An 18084-nucleotide genomic window follows, 5' to 3' on the forward strand; every position below is an offset into this window, starting at 1 on the left:
GAAATTGAGGAAAACTTCCCTGGCCTTGCTAGTGATTTAGATATCCAAATAAAAGAAACTCAAATAACTCCTGTGAGATTCATTGCAAAAACAAAAAACAAAACAAAAAACAAAACACGAAGGCATATAGTCATCTAGCTATCTAAAGTCAATGTGAATGAAATAATTCTAAGAGCCATGAGGCAAAAGCATCAGGTAACCTGTAAGGGAAAACCTTTCAGACTAACAGCAGACTTCTCAGCAGAACCCTTACAAACCAGAAGGGACTGGGGTCCTATCTTTAGCCTCCTTAAACAGGATAACCATCGGCCAAAAATTTTGTATCCAGCAAAACTAAGTCATTTTCAGACAAATAAATGCTGAGAGAATTTGTTACTACCAGACCAGCCCTACAAGAAATGCTAAAAGGAGTTCTAAATCTTGAAACAAAATCCCACTATGCACCAGAATAGAACCTCTTGCAAGCATAAAACTCACATGGTCTATAAAACAATAACACAATGAAGAAGACAAAGTAGGTAACAATTCACATGATGACTAGAATAGTATCTTGATATTACTGTTGAATGTAAATGGTGTAATGGTCCACTTAAAATAAACAGATTGGCAGATTAGATAAAAAAATCACAAACTAGATATCTTCGGTCTTCAAGAGACTCACCTAACATTGAGGGATTTAAGTAAACTCAAGGAAAAAGGGTGGTAAAAGTTAATCCATGCGAATGGAAACCAAAAGTGACCATTCATCTGGTCTATTCTTATATTAGATAAAACAACAACAAAGTTTAAAGCAACAGCAGTTAAAAATGACAAAGAAGATCATTATATGATGATAAAAGGATCGATTCAACAAGAAGATATTATAATTTTAAATGTATAAGCACTTATCCCTGGAGCTCTCAGATTTGTAAAACAATTACTACTTGACTTAAGAGAGGAGATAGAAAGCAACACAAGAATAGTGGGGGACTTTAACACCCCGTTGGCAGCACTAGACAGATGATTGAGACAGAAAGTCAACAAAGAAACAATGGTCTTAAACAGTCTAGAACAAATGGACTTAACAGATATTTACAGAACATTCTACCTGAGAATTTCAGAATATACATTCTTCTCATCAGCACATGGAACATTTTCCATGATAGACCATATGACAGGCCACAAAACAAGTCTCAATAAATGTGAAAAAATAAAAATTATAGCAATTATCTTCTCAGACTACAGCAGAATAAAACTAGAAATCAACTCCAAAAGAAACCCTCAAAACTATACCTATACATAGAAATTAAACAATCTGTTCCTGAATGATTTTTGTGTTAAAAATGAAATCAAGTTGGAAATTAAACAGTTCTTTGAAATGAATAATAGTGACATGAGTCATCAAAACTTCTGGGATACAGCAAATGCAGTGCTAAGAGGAATGTTTGTAGCACTAAATGCCTATATCAGAGCCTGAAAGACCACAAACTGACAACCTAATGTAACACCTCGAAGAATTAGAGAAACAAGAACAAACTAAGCCCAAATCTAGAAGAAAAGAAGTAACAAAGATTAGATTAGAACTACATGAACTTGAACAAAAAATCAATACAAAATATCAATGAAACAAAAAGTTGGTTCTTTGAAAAGGCAAACAAAATTGATAGAACTTTAGCTAGATTAACCAAGAAAAGAAGAGAGAAGATTCAAATAAGGTCAATTAGAAATAAAATTGGAGACATTACAACCTACACCACAGAAACACAAAAGATCACTTGAGATTGCCATGAACACAAACTAGAAACACAAACTATGCACACAAGCTAGGAAATCTAGAGGAAATGGATAAATTCCTGGAAACATACAACTTTTTTTAGATTAAATCAGGAAGAAATAGCAACCCAGACCAGACCAATAACAAGCAGCAATATTAAATCAGTAATTAAAAATTGACAACAAAGAAAAAAAGCCCAGGATCAGATGGGTTCACAGCTGAATTCTACCAGGCATTCAAAGAATTGGTACCAATCCTACTGACGAAACTATTACAAAAGATTGAGAAAGAGGGAATCCTCCCTAACTCATTCTATTAAGCCAGTGTTACCCTGATACCAGAACCAGGAAAGAACATAACAAAAAAAGAAAACTACAGACCAATATCCCTGATGAACATAGACGCAAAAATTCTCAACAAAATACTAGATAACTGAATCTATCAGCACATCAGAAAGATAATACATCATGATCAAGTGGACTTCATTCAAGGGATGCAGGGATGGTTTAACATAAGCATGTCAGTAAATATGATTCATCACATGAACAGAATTAAAAACAAAAACCATATGATTATCTCAATAGCTGCAAAAAAGCATTTGATAAAATCTAGCATCTTTTTATGATTAAAAACCCTCAACAAACTAGGTATAAAAGGGACTTAGTTCAAATTAATGACACCATCTATGACAAACCCACAGCCAACATTATATTGAATGAGGAAAAGTTGAAATCATTCCCACTGAGAATTGGAACAAGACAAGGATCCCCACTTTCACCACTTTCCAGTCAGCAAAATACCAGAAATCCTAGCCAGACCAATCAGGCAACAGAAGGAAATACAGTGCATTTAGATTGCAAAAAAGGAAGTAAAACTATTGCTGTTCATCAATGATATGATTATGTATCACAGAAAACCCTAGAGACTTCACTTCTCAAAAGTGTTGACTGGGTAAGCCTAGAGATAAGATTAGATTTGATAATCAAATTCAGTAACGTCTCAGGTTACAAAATCAGCGCACACAAATCAGTAACACTGATATACAGCAACAATGACCAAACTGAGAATGAAATAAACTCAATCACCTTTACAATAGCTGCAGAAAAGATAAAATATCCTGGAATATACTAACCAAGGAGGTGAAAGATCTTTACAAGGAGAACTACAAAACACTGCTGAAAGAAATCATAGATGACACAAACAAATGGAAACACATCCCATTCTCGTGGATTGGAAGAATCAATATTGTGAAAATGACCGTACTGCCCAAAGCAATCTACAGATTCAATGCAATTCCTATCAAAATACCATCATTTTTCACAGAATTAAAAGAAACAATCCTATGATTCATATGGAATCAAAAAAGAGCCTGCTTAGCCAAAGCAATACAAAGCTAAAAGAACAAATCTGGAGGCAGCACATTACTGGACTTCAAATTGTACTACAAAGCTGTAGTTATCAAAATGCATAGTACTTGTATAAAAGTAGACATATAGATCAATGGATCAGAATACAGAATGCAGAAATAAAGCCAAATGTTTACAACCAACTGATCTTTGACAAAGCACAGAACAACATAAATTGGGGAATGGACACCCTATTCAATAAATGGTGCTGGGAAAACTGAATAGCTACATTTAGAAGAATGAAACTGGATCCCTACATCTCATTTTATATAAAAAGCAACTCAAGATGGATTAAAGATGAATCTAATACCTGAAACCTTAAAAATTCTAGAAGATAACATAAGAAAAACTCTTTTGGACATTGGCTTAGGCAAAGAATTCATGACTAAGTCCCCTAAAGCAAATGGAACTAAAGCAAAAATAAACAAATTAGACCTAATTAAACTACAGAGCTTCTGTATAGCAAAAGAAATAATCACCAGAGTAAACAGACAACCCACAGAATGGGAGAAAATATTGCAAACTATGCATTGGGCAAAGGACTAATGCAGAATCTACAAGGAACCCAAACAAACCAGCAAGAAAAAAAAAATTTCATGACAAAGTGGGCAACTGACATGAATAGACATTTATTGAAAGAAGATATACAAATGGCCAACAAACATATGAAAAAATATTCAACATCACTTGTTATCAGGGAAATGCAAATTAAAACCACAATGAGATACCACCTTACTCCTGCAAGAATGGCCACTATTTCTATTATTATTTTTTTGAGACAGGGTCTCACTGCCTCACCCAGGCTGGAGTGCAGTAGTGTGATTATGGGTCACTGCAGCCTTGATCTCCCAGGCTCAAGTGATCCTCCTACCTCAGCCTCTCCAATAGCAGGGACCACAGGCATGTGCCACCACACTCAGCTAATTTTTGTGTTTTTTGTAGAGATAGGGTTTCACCATGTTGCTCAGGCTGATCATGAACTCATGGGCTCAAGTGATCTGCCTAATTTGGCCTCCCAAATTGGTGGGATTACAGGTGTGAGCCACTGTACTCATCCAAGAATGGCCAATGTTAAAAAGTAAAAAACAAAAAACAAGAAAACCCCCCAAAAATAGATGTTGGGGTCTTGAAAAGGGAATGCTTATATATTAATGGTAGGAGTGTAAGTTAGTATAATCTCTATGGAAAACAGTATGGAGATTTCTTAGATAACTAAAAATAGATCTACGATTTGATCCAGCAATCCCACTACTGGGTATTTACCCAATGGAAAATAAGTCAATAGATTAAAAAGACACCTGCATGTGTATGCTTATTGTAGCCAAATTCACAATTGCAAAGATATGGAACCAATCTTAGTGCCCATTGACCAATGAGTGGATAAAGAAAATGTGGTATATATACACATGGAATACTACTCAGTCATAAAAAAGAATAACATAATATCTTCTGCAGCAACTTGGATGGAGCTGGAGGCCATTATTCTAAGTGAATTAACTCAGGAATGAAAAACCAAATACTGTATAAGTTTTCACTGATAAGTGAGAGCTAAGCCATGGGTACGCAAAGGCACACAGAGTGATGGAATGGACTTTGGAGACTCAGAAAGGGAGGTTGGGAGGAGAATAGGGATAAAAAACTACTTATTGGGTACAATGTACACTACTTAGGTGATGGGTGCACTAAAATCTAATAATTCACCACTATACAATCCATCTATGTAAGGACAAACCACTTGTACCGCAAAAGCTATTGAAATAAAAAATTGTTATAAAAATAGGTTTTTTTCAGCTTTAAACAGTTTAAAAACTACACAAAAATAATAATGCTGGCTTAGATGTTCTATATTCAAAGGCTTTCACATTTTTAAAAGACGCGACTGTGATTGTTCTATTTTTGAAAGTGATAGAAGCTACCTATATTATCTGGAGTGGATAGGGTGGAATAATACCATGTGGAAAAAAGTGGAGATGTGCCATCTTCAGCATTTTGGGTAGAGAGGCAGATCGTGTCACAGATACATTAGGTGGGTAATGGGTGTTTTAGTAAATTAATGTTACCAAAAAATGGGCCAAGAAAGAAATATGTATATTCGCTACTATGTGTCAAATTCTGAAATATTAACTGTGAATTTCAAATTCTGAAACAAAAAAATAAAATGTGTAAAAAAATGGGAAAATAGATTCTTATCCCTTTTGCATGTACAAAGGATGTTGCTGCTGTTTATTCTATTTAATTAAATGAATACAAATAAATTGTATGACAGATTAGAAAGAGTATCACAAGGATTAATTGCTCATTAAAATATTACATTACTAGATTCCTCTAGCCTATTCATTTAAATCTTTAATGCATATAAAGAATTATGATATTTAAGAGAGTGGATCATTTTGCTTAGAAAATATATTAACCCAGAATTGCCACATAATTAAATGGTTAAATGTAAATATATTTTTATTAATAATAAATTGTTAAATAATACTATATAATTGGCTAAATATCTTGCACTAATATATTATTGAGACAGAACTTGCTGGTTATGAAATAGAACATAGCTAATATGTTTAAGTAATGTGTGCAGATCCATTATACTTACCTAGAGGTTCATATAATCAATTCTTTTTCTATTTTAATATCTCATTGATTTACAGTTTTTCATTTCTGTGTCATATTTTGAAAATTTTATTTTTTTATGAATATGTGTCTTTAACGCCAGATAATACTGATGACCTTCATTGCAAACTTATTATTTATAGTGCCTCTTGTATTGATAAAAATAAATGATGTACTCTTTTTAACCCCTTCTTTTAACAGGCATTTTGGCATTCACAGGGTGGTGGAATTTCTGATGAATTACCTAACTTGACTAACAAATATGCTGCTTTCTTGTCAAGAGCCAAAAGAACTATGAAAGTATCAGATATGGTAAGGAGACTCCTACGATCAAATATTTTCATTATCTAGAAATCATGGAGGAGGCTGCATAACATAAACATTATATTAGGACCTGAGTGAGGTAACTGGTAGCGTGCTGTAACCTCCTTGGCTAGACTGATACTTTTATATTCTTGAAGTTCAACAAAATTCTTCAAGCTACGCCAAAGTCCAGAATTGCTATATGAGAGATTATTACATGGAACATCCCTTGTAGGGTCAGAGAACATTCATTCTTAGGACATACATGAAAGCTGAACTTGCTGTGTTGTGATTCTGGAGTAAAAGATTTACTAGGTTCAACTCATTTTACTCATAGTGCAAATGTTTTCTCTTTTCAATGTGAATTCATCTTGAAATCTAAGACTCCCGAGTGATTTATTTTTACTCCTATTGACCTGCATGTTAAATGGTATGGCTATAAATTTTTCTGAATTTCCATTTTCTAAATAAATACCTAATAGTGAGTAAATTGAAAACAGTAAAGCAGATTAAATTAAAAAATGAGTAGTTGAGTAATTCAGATTGAATTTACAAATATATCAAAGTAAAATTTAGAGTTAAAAAGTTGGACCCAGTGATAATGTTGCTAGAGTCTAAATGTTTGTATCCTCTTAAAATTCATATGTTGAAATCCTAACTCCCAAGGTGATGGTATTAGGAGGTGACACTTTCTGGGAGGTGATTATGTCATGAGGGTGGAGACCTCATAAATGGGATTAGTACTCTTATAAAATAGGCCCGGGCGGGCTCGTTTGCCCCTTTTACCATGAGGACTCAGAGAAGGTACTGTCTATGAGGAAGCAGGGCCTCTCCAGATACTGAGTCTGCTTGTGCCTTGATGTTGGACTTTCTAGCCTACAGACCTGTGAGAAACAAATTTCATTTACAAGCTACTCAGTTTATGGTATTTTGTTATAGCACCCCAAACAGACAAAGACAAATGTTACAGTGTAGCCTTTTGTGAACAAGGTGTTATTAAAATACATTTTTGTAGAAATTGGACTATCTTGAGAAGATATTGTTAATAAGAAATTTCAAAACAGGATTATTAAACAAGGTTTAAAATGTAACTAATCAATGAAAACAGTATAGCTTGCTGAAATAAAATTCTGCTACATGAGATAATGCCAACAGTTGATTTGTAATATTTTTGATTGTAAAATAACTGGTACAAGATCATGATGAACTAATTTAAGGGAAGTGACAAATGCAATGCTAGTTAATATAACCCTGAATGTCTTGGAAATCATAGGAATTAGATTAATTTGGTGAAAGCTATTCAGGAGTGGACTTATTTTTTTTTTCTGAGGCATTATTGGAATCTGAGATGTAGTCAAAATTAGTATCAGGTTCTAGTCTATGAGATTTTTGTAATTATAAATTCAAAAGACAGTTTAAAATCATCTAGCAATATTCTTTACATGTAGTAGATTCTGAGTAATTTTAAACTAATAGTGCTGTTTTAATGGATCATTTCTTCATCTTGAGGAATTTTAGAGTTCAACTGTATTTTTCAATGAGTCATTGTTGTACACACCTCAGGATCCATTGTGAAGTATGCCATGACTAATTTATTACTAATATAATGCTTTTATGCTTAAGAATCATTGAATGGATTCAAAGTTATTTCTATCATAATATCACAGGTAGTAGGAAAAAACAATGGAAATTTCTGAAAGCATCCATAGGAAGGCAGTGTGTATATATATGTGTGTGTGTATATATATATATATATATATGTACACACATATATGCATATACATATATATGTTAAACTTTATGTTTGTAGTGAAAAAAGGTGGTGCACATCTGCTCTAAAGGAAGACAAGTTGCTTCACCAATATTTTTGAATCAATTTACATATTTTTCTTTTAACTTTGTCCCTCTTTAGATCTGAAAACTTCTTTTTAGTGTTCTCTTTTCTGGCATGAAACATTTGCAATTAAAATTATTCAGTGGGACTCTGGTTACCCAAGAAGCAGAATAGTTTAGTCACATAGAAAGCTTGGTTTTTAAATCTCTTTTGCAAATGACAATACACTTCAAACAGGTGGGTGTATAATGTGTATGTAATGAAAAATCCAAATTATTGATCTCAAAATAAAATTGAAATAATATCTCAAATGTATGAAGTAATGGAATTAATTTTATTATTTACCTTAAATAAAAATAAAATTTACCTCCCAGGTATTTTACTTATGGATGTGCTGCAGCCTTAAAGGATGATTTGATAGCTTAATTTTCCAAGTTGTATCTTTGCATAAAAAATATAGCTCCCTTCCAGACTTCTGGTTCTTCTTATTTCTTTTACAACATCCCAGGGAAATATTTTTTATTCTTTTAAAAAAGCCATGACATAAGCATTAGATGATTATAAATAGAAAAAAAAATGACAAATGGAGGATGAACATAAACCAAACATCTGTTTACTGAGCATTCTAGAAGCAGAATGTTGAGACAATAATTATTTGATATAGAAAACAGAAAGTTGTTTCAAACTGAATAAAAACCTAAGTTACTGATTTGAGGAGCTCAACAGAATGCCAAGGAGGATAAATATAAAAATACCTATGTCCTGTTCGCTTTTTTTTTTTCATTTTCAGAAGATCTTAACTGAAGAAAATATCCTTGAAGCTTCCACAGAGTAAAGTCACTGGGTAACCCACAAAGGGATGAGAAATATAACTTATGTCAGGTACTAGCTTAGCAACATTAGCCACATTTCAAGGCTAGGAGATGATGAAGTAATATTTTCTTAAATTTCTCAGGGGAAATGATTTTGGATATAGAGTTCTCCCTCTACCTAAAGTTTCAATTAAATGAATCAAGAAAATAATTTTCTGACATGCAATAGTTCAGAAAGTTTAGTAACTCTATGTCTTCATATGTGGAGTTGCTCCAGCGAAATAAAAAAGGAAACAAAAGAAGGGTGACATAAAGACAAAGATGAATATGAACCGAGCATTTCCTAGACAAAGTAAAGTGAAAACTAATTAATGAAGAAGTTGTTTTAGCTCATGTATGACATATTCTTTAAGAGGCAGGAGTTTGATGACATAAAATTTATTACTTGTGTATGGTCACACTACTTGGCTCTGTAGGGAATAATAATGATAATATAAATCCCCCAGTCTCTTGGTTTATAGGGCTTCAGCTGAGAGGTCGGCTGTTAGCCTCATGGAGATCCCTTTGTAGGTAACCTGCTCTTTCTCTCTAGGTGCCTTTAACATTCTTTCTTTCATTTCAACCGTGGAAAATCTAGGATTCTGTGTCTCAGGGATAATCTTCTTGTGTAGCATCTTGCAGAAGTTATATGTATTTCCTGAATTTGACTGTTGGCCTCTCTAGCAAAACTGGGAAAGTAGTCATGGATGATATCCTTAAATATGTTTTCCAAGTTGTTTGCTTTTTTCCCTTCCCTTTCAGGGATGCCAGTGATTCATAGACTTGGCCTCTTAAAATAATCCCATACTTCTTGGAGGTTTTGTTCATTTCTTTTTGTTCTTTTTTCTCTGATTTTGTCTGACTGTCTTATTTCAGAGAACCAGTCTTCAAATTCTAAGATTCTTTCCACAGCTTGGTTTATTCTGCCATTAATACTTGCAATTCCATTGTGAAATTCTTGTATTGTGTTATTCAGCTTTGTTAGACCTGTTAGGTTCTTTTTTATATCAGCTATTTCGTCCTTCAGCTCCTGTATCACTTTATTGTGATTTTAAAATAAACCACAGGAGGCTAGAGAACAGCAAAGATGGGTGCCAAACTAAGCTTTATAAGTAAGGAGAAATAAAATCATTTTCAGACAAGCAAATGCTGAGGGAATTCATCACCACCAGGCCTGCCTTGCAAGATCTCCTGAAGGAAGCACTGAATAAGGAAAGGTAAAACTGGTACCAGCCACTGTAAAACACATTGAAGTACAAAGACCAATGAAACTATGAAGAAACTGCATTAATTTGTGGGCAAAATAACCAGCTAGCATCATGATGACAGGATCAAATTTAATAACATAACAATGTTAACCTTAAATGTAAATGGGCTAAATGCCCCAGTTAAAAAGCACAGACTGGCAAATTGGAGAGTGTCCCAAATCATCAGTGTGCATATTCAAGAGACACATCTCATGCAGAAAGACACACTTAGGCTAAAAATAAAGGGATGGAGGAAAATTTACCAAGCAAATGGAAAACAGAAAAAAGCAGGGGTTGCAATCCTAGTCTCTGACAAAACAGACTTTAAAGCCAACAAAGATAAAAAGACAAAGAGGGGCATTACATAACGGTAAAGGAATGAATTTAATAAGAAGAATTAACCATCCTAAATATATATGCACCCAATACAGGAGCACCCAGATTCATAAAGCAAGTTCTTAGAGACCTATGAAGAGACTTAGAGTCCCATACAATAATAGCGGGAGACTTTAACACCTCACTGTAAACATTAGACAGATCATTGAGACAGAAAATTAACAAGGATAGTCAGGACTTGTACTCAGCTCTGGATCTAGTGTAACTGATAGATATCTACAGAACTCTCTACCCCAAAACAACAGAATAGACATTCTTCTCAGTGCCACACAGAACTTACTCTAAAATCGATCACATAATTGGAAGTAAAACACTCCTCAGCAAATGCAAAAGAACGGAAGTCATACAAAACAGTCTCTCAGACCACAGAGCAATCAAATTAGAACTCAGGATGAAGAAACTCACTAAAAACCGCACAACTACATGGAAATTGAACATCCTGCTCCTGAATGATTCCTGGGTAAATAATGAAATTAAGGCAGAAATCAAGAAGTTCTTTGAAACCAATGAAAACAAAGAGACAATGTAAAAGAATCTCTGGAAAGCAGCTAAAGCAGTGTTAAGAGGGAAACTTCTAGCACTAAGTGCCCACATCGGAAAGCTAGAAAAATCTCAAATCGACACCCTAACATTACAAATAAAACAACTAGAGAAGCAAGAGCAAACAAATCCAAAAGCTAGCAGAAGACAAGAAATAACTAAGATCAGAGTGGAACTGAAGGAGATGGAGATGCGAAAAATTCTTCCAAAATTGATGAATCCAGGAGCTGGGTTTTTGAAAAAATTAATGAAACTATGAAGAAACTGCATTAACTTGTGGGCAAAGTTAATGTAGCTAGTGTACTAAAGAAGAAAAAAGAGAAGAATCAAGTGGACACAATAAAAAATGATAAAAAGGATAATACCATTGACCCCACAGAAATATAACAACCATTAGAGAATACTATAAACACCTCTATGCAAATAAACTAGAAAATCTAGAAGAAATGAGTGAATTCCTGGACACATACACCACACATACTACAGCAGGAAGAAGTCAAATCCTTGAATAGACCAATAACAAGTTCTGAAATTGAGGCAGTAATAAATAACCTATCAACCAAAAAAAGCCCAGTATCAGATGAATTCACAGACAAATTCTACCAGTGGTACAAAGAGGAGCTGGTACCATTTCTTCTAAAATGATTCCAAACAACTGAAAAGGCAGGGCTTCTCCATAACTAATTTTATGAAGCCAGCATCATCCTGATACCAAAACCTGTCAGAGACAAAACAAAAAAAGAAAACTTCAGGCCAATATCCCTGATGAACATAGAATATTTATATGAAGTTTTTATATATTTATTTATATATTATATATATAATAATATATATATTATATTATATATAATATATATTTTACAATTTATTTATTATATAATATATAATTATTTATATTTATATAATATTTATATGAAAAAATTTTTTTCAATAAACACAGAAAGGGCCTCCGATAAAATTCAACCTCCTATTTAAAAACCTGGAACATATCTCAAAATAATAAGAGCTATTTATGGCATACCTGCAGCTAATATCATACTGAATGGGCAAAAGCTGGAAGCATTCTCCTTGACAACTGGCACAAGATGAGGATGCCCTCTCTCACCACTCCTGTTCAACATAGTATTTGAAGTTCTGGCCAAGGCAATCAGGTAAGAGAAAGAAATAAAGGGTATTCAACTAGGAAGAGAGGAAGTCAGATTGTCTCTGTTTGCAGACAATATGATCCTAAATCTAGAAAACCCTATTGTCTCAGCCCAAATCTCCTTAAGCTGAAAGGAACTTCAGCAGTCTCAGGATACAAAATCAATGTGCAAAAATCACAAGTATTCCTATACACCAACAATAGACAAGCACAGAGCCAAATCATGAATAACTCCCATTCACACTTGCTACAAAAAAATAAAATACCTGGGAATACAGCTAACAGGGAATGTGAAGGACCTCTTTAAGGAGAACTACAAACCACTGCTCAAGAAAATAAGAGAGGACACAAACAAACGGAAATACATTCCATCCTCATAGGAAGAATCAATGTCATGAAAACAGCCATACTGCTCAAAGTAATTTATAGATTCAATGCTATTCCCATCAAACTACCATTGGCATTCTTCAAAGAATTAGAAAAAACTACTTTAAACTTCATATCGAACAAAAAAAAGAGCCCATACAGCCAAGACAATTCTAAACAAAAAGAGCAAACCTGGAGGCATCACACTGCCTAACTTCAAACTACACTACAAGGCTACAGTAACCAAAACAGCATAGTACTGGGACTAAAGGAGACACATAGATCAACGGAACGGAATAGAGATCTCAGAAATAAGACCACATATCTACAACCATCTGATCTTTGACAAAAACAAGCAAGGGGGAAAGAATTCCCTATTTAATAAATGGTGCTAAGAAAGCTGGCCAGCCATATACATAAAATTGAAACTGGATCCCTTCCTTACACCTTATACAAAAATTAACTCAAGATGGATTAAAGACTTAAATGTAAAAGCCGAAACCATAAAAACCCTGGGGGAAAATCTAGGCAACAACATTCTGGACATAGGTTTGGGCAAAGGTTTTATGATGTAATCGCCAAAAGCAATTTCAACAAAAGAAAAAATTGACAAATGGGATCTAATTAAAGAGCTTCTGCACACCAAAAGAAATTTTCATCAGAGTGAACAGGCAACCTAGAGAATGGGAGAAAATTTTTTTGATCCACCCGCCTGACAAAGGTCTAATATCCAGAATTTACAAGGAACTTAAACAAATTTACAAGAAAAAACAACCCCATCAAAAAGTGGGCAAAGGACATGAACCGAGAATTCTCAAAAGAAGACATTTATGTGGCCAATAAACAAATGAAAAAAAGCTCAACATCACTGACTATTAGAAAAATGCAAATCAAAACCACAATAAGATACCATCTTATGCCAGTCAGAATGGTGATTATTGAAAAGTCAGGAAACAACAGATGCTGGCAAGACTGTGGAGAAATAGGAACACTTTTATGCTGTTGGTGGGAATGTAAATTAGTTCAACCATTGTGGAAGACAGTATGGCGATTCCTTAATGATCTAGAACCAGAAATACCAATTGATCTGGCAATCCCATTACTGGATATATATCCAAAGGAATATAAATACTTCTATTATAAAGATACATCCACACATATCTTTATTGCAGCACTATTCACAATAGCAAAGACATGGAATCAACCCAAATGACCATCAATGATAGACTGGATAAAGAAAATGTATTACATATACACTATGGAATACTATGCAGTCATAAAAAGGAATGAGGTTATGTCCTTTGCAGGGACATGGATGGAGCTGGAAGCCATCATTCTCAGCAAACTAATACAGGAACAGAAAACCAAACACCGCATGTTTTCACTCATAAGTAGGAGCTGAAAAATGAGAACACATGGACACAGGGAGGGGAACAACACACACTGGGGCCTGTTTGGGGCCCAGGGGGAAGGAGAGCATCAGGAAAAATAGCTAATGCATGTGAGGCTTAATACCTAGGTGATGGGTAGATAGGTGCCACAAACCAACGTGGCACACTTTTATCTATGTGACAAACTAGCATGTTCTGCAAATGTATCTCAGAACTTAAAATAAAATTCAAAAAAAATTTGGACAAATTTCAAATTAACAACCTAGCTTCACAACTGGAAAAATTAGAGAAGCAAGGATAAATTAACCCCCAAACTAGTAGAAGATGAAAAATAACAAAAATCAGATCTAACTGCAAGAAATCAAGACATGAATAAACATTCAAAAGATCAAAGAATCCAGGAGTTGGTTTTTGAAAAAATTAATAAAATACATAGGCCACTAGCTAGACTTATGAAGCAAAGAGAGAAGATTCAAACTAACACAATTAGAAATGACAAAGGGAATGTTACTACAAATCCCACAGAAATAAAATCAGCCATCAGAAACTACTACAAACATCTTTACACACAAAGTACAAAACCTAGAAGAGATGGGTAAATTCCTGGACACATACACCCTCCCAAGACTTGATCCAGGAAGAAATTGATTCCCTGCACAGACCAATAATGAGTTCCGAAATTGAATCAGTAATAAATAGCCTACCAACCAAAAAAAAAGACTAAGACCTGATGGATTCACAGCTGAATTCTACCAGATGTACAAAGAAGAGCTGGTACAGTTTCTACAGAAACTATTCAAAAAACTTGAAGAGAAGGGACTACTTCCCAACTCATTCTATGAGACCAGGATTATCTTGATGCCAAAACTTGGCAGAAACACACACACACACACACACACACACACAACAAAAACAAAAACAAAAACAAAACAAACAAAAAAAAAACAACAAAAAACAAAAACAAAAATCTTCAAGCCAACATCTTTAGTGAACATTGATGCAAAAATCCTCAACAAAATACTTGCAAACTGAATCCAGCAGCATATCTAAAAGGTAATCCACCATGATGAAGTAGGATTTATTTCCAATATTCAAGGTTGTTTCAACATATGCAAATTGATAATGTGATTTATCACATAAGCTGAACTAAAGACAAAAACTACATGATTATTTCAATAGATTCAGACAGGCTTCTGATAAAATTCAACACCCCTGCATGTTTAAAACTCTCAATAAACTAGGTATTGAAGGAATATTCCTCAAAATAATAAAAGCCATTTAGGACAGATCCACAGCCTACCTTATACTGAATGCACAAAAGCTGGAAGTATTCATTTTGAAAACTGTCACAAGAGAAGGTTGCTTTCTCTCACCACTTTTATTCAACATAGTATTGGAAGTCCTAGCCAGAGCCACCGGGCAGGAGAAAAAAATAAAAGGCATCCAAATAGGAAGAGAGGAAGCCAAACTATATCTGTTTGCAGACGACATGATCCTATATTTAGAAAATCCCATAGTATTGGCCCAAAAGCTCCTTCAGCTAATAGAAAACTTCAGAGAAATTTAAGGATATAACATCAATCTACAAATGTCATTAATATTTTCATACACCAACAGTAGTCAAGCTGAGAGCCAAATCACAAATGAACTCATTCACAAAGGCCACAAAAAGAATAAAATACCTAGAAATACAGCTAACCAGGGAGGTGAAAGGTCTCTAAAATGAGAATTACAAAACACTGCTCAAAGAAATGAGAGAAGATAGAAGACACAAACAAATGGAAAAACATACCATGCTCATGGATAGGAAGAATCAATATTGTTAAAATGGCCATACTGCCCAAAGCAATTTGTGGATTCAATGCTATTTCTATGAAACTACCAATGACATTCTTCCCTGAACTAGAAAAAAACCTTTAAAAATTCATATGGAACCAAAAAAAGAGCCTTAATAGCCAAGGCAATCCTAAGCAAAAAGAACAAAGTTGGAGGCATCATGTTACCTGATTTCAAACTATACTAGCAGGTTGCAGTAACCAAAACAGCATGGTACTGGTACAAAAACAGGCACATAGACCAGTGGAACAAAAAAGAGAGACCAGACATGAGGCCATGCATCTACAACCATCTGATCTTCAACAAATCTGACAAAAACAAGAAATGGGGAAAAGACTCCCAATTCAATAAATGACACTAGGATAACTGGTTAACCATATGCAGAAGAATGAAGCTGGACCCCCTTTTTATACCATATACAGAAAACAACTCAAGATGATTAAAGACTTACATGTGCAACCACAAATTCTAAAAACCCTTCAGAACAACCTAGCCAATACTATCTCGGACATAAGAGTGGGTAAAGATTTCATGACAAAGACACCAAAAGTAATTGCAGCAAAAGTAAAAATTGGGCTGAGCATGGTGGCTCATGCCTGTAATCCCAGCACTTTAGGAGGCTGAGGTGGGTAGATTACGAGGTCAAGAGATTGAGACCATCCTGGCCAACATGGTGAAACCTCGTCTCTACTAAAAATACAAAAATTAGCTGGGCGTGGTGGTGCGTGCCTGTAGTCCCAGGTATCGAGAGGCTGAGGCAGGAGAATCACTTGAACCTGGGAGGCGGAGGTTGCAGTGAGCTGAGATCATGCCACTGCACTCCAGCCTGGTGACAGGGTGAAACTCCGTCTCAAAAAAATAAAAATTGAAAAATGGGATTCGATTAAACTTAAGAGCTCCACAGTAAAGGAAAGTGTCAACAGAGTGAGCAGACAGCCTACAGAATGGGAGGGAATTTTTGCAATCTACCCATCTGGCAAAAGTCTAATATGCAGCATCTATAAGGAACTTAAACAAATTTACAAGAGTAAAACAAAACCCCATTAAAAAGTGGGCAAAGGACATGAACAGACACTTATCAAAGGAAGACATACATGTGGCCAACAATCAACTAGAAAAAGTTCAACATCACTGATAATTAGAGAAATTCAAATCAAAACTATACTGAGATACCATCTGACACCAGTGAGAAAGGCTATTATTAAGAAGTCAAAAAATAACAGATTCTAGTGAGGTTGCAGAGAAAAAAGAATGCTTATAGAGTGTTGGTGGGAGTGTAAACTAGTTCAGCCATTGTAGAAGACAGTGTGGCAATTCCTCAAAGATCTAAAAACAGAAATCCCATTCAACCCAGCAATCTTATTACTGGGTATATTCCCAAAGGAATATAAATTATTCTGCCATAAAGACACGTGCATGCAAATGTTTATTGCAGTACTATTGACAATAGCAAAGACATGGAATCAACCCAAATGCTCATCAATGACAGATTGGATAAAGAAAATGTAGTACATATACACCATGGAATACTATGCAACCATAAAAAGAATGAGATCATGTCTTTGTGGGAACATGGATGGAAGCTGGATGCTATTATCCTAATGCAGAAACAGAAAACCAACTACTACATGTTCTCACAAGTGGGAGCTAAATGATAATTACTTATAAACACAAAGGAGGAAACAGTAGACACTGGGTCTTCTTGAGGGTGGAAGGTGGGAGAAGGGATAGGAGTAGAAAAGATAACCAATGGGTACTTGGCTTAATATCTGGGTTGTGAAATAATCTCTATAGCAGATCTCTGTGGTACAAGTTTACCTATGTAACAGCCCTTCACATGGACCCCCAAACTTAAAATAACAGTTAAAAAAATTGGTTTATTTTAAATCAACTACACAAATAAAAGAAGACTTAATTATAAGACAGAATATAAACTTTAGAAACCTTAATATAAAATAGTAAAGAGATTGGGAGATAGTATATGTTCCACATTTCTCAATTTATAATGCAGAGTTAACAGATGTTAAAAATTCACAAATCAGTATTAGGCCTTATATTAAACTTGTAATGGTACATGCAACAAAATAAAAACAAAAACAACCCCACAACAAAAATCCCTTAAAGACCTAATTACTTAAAGGAATTATTTCTTAGAATGGACCCAGGGAGAGGTCAAAGGAGGACAGTTTTACCCTTTATTTTAGACTCTTGTATATGATTATATTTTTCTTTTTTTCTTTTTTTTGTTTTTTGAGATGGAGTCTTGCCCTGTTGCCCAGGCTGGAGTGCAGTGGCACGATCTTGGCTCACTGCAAGCTCCACCCGCTGGGTTCATGCCATTCTCCTGCCTCAGCCTCCTGAGTAGCTGGGAATACAGGTGCCCGCCACTACACCCAGCTAATTT

General features: G+C 34.7%; 1 protein-coding gene across 2 annotated transcripts in view; it reads left to right on the forward strand.

Moving 5' to 3' along the window:
* STPG2 (sperm tail PG-rich repeat containing 2) overlaps positions 1 to 18084 on the forward strand; it is a 688703-nt gene that overhangs the window by 191604 nt on the left and 479015 nt on the right. For both annotated transcript variants that reach the window (XM_058432763.1, XM_058432765.1), the window contains exon 10: positions 5974 to 6084. In XM_058432763.1, the coding sequence (XP_058288746.1) occupies positions 5974 to 6084 (111 nt within the window). The remainder of the gene's footprint in view (positions 1 to 5973; positions 6085 to 18084) is intronic.

This window comes from Hylobates moloch, unplaced genomic scaffold (assembly GCF_009828535.3).
Source record: "Hylobates moloch isolate HMO894 unplaced genomic scaffold, HMol_V3 SCAFFOLD_2, whole genome shotgun sequence".
Taxonomy (NCBI): Eukaryota; Metazoa; Chordata; class Mammalia; order Primates; family Hylobatidae; genus Hylobates; species Hylobates moloch.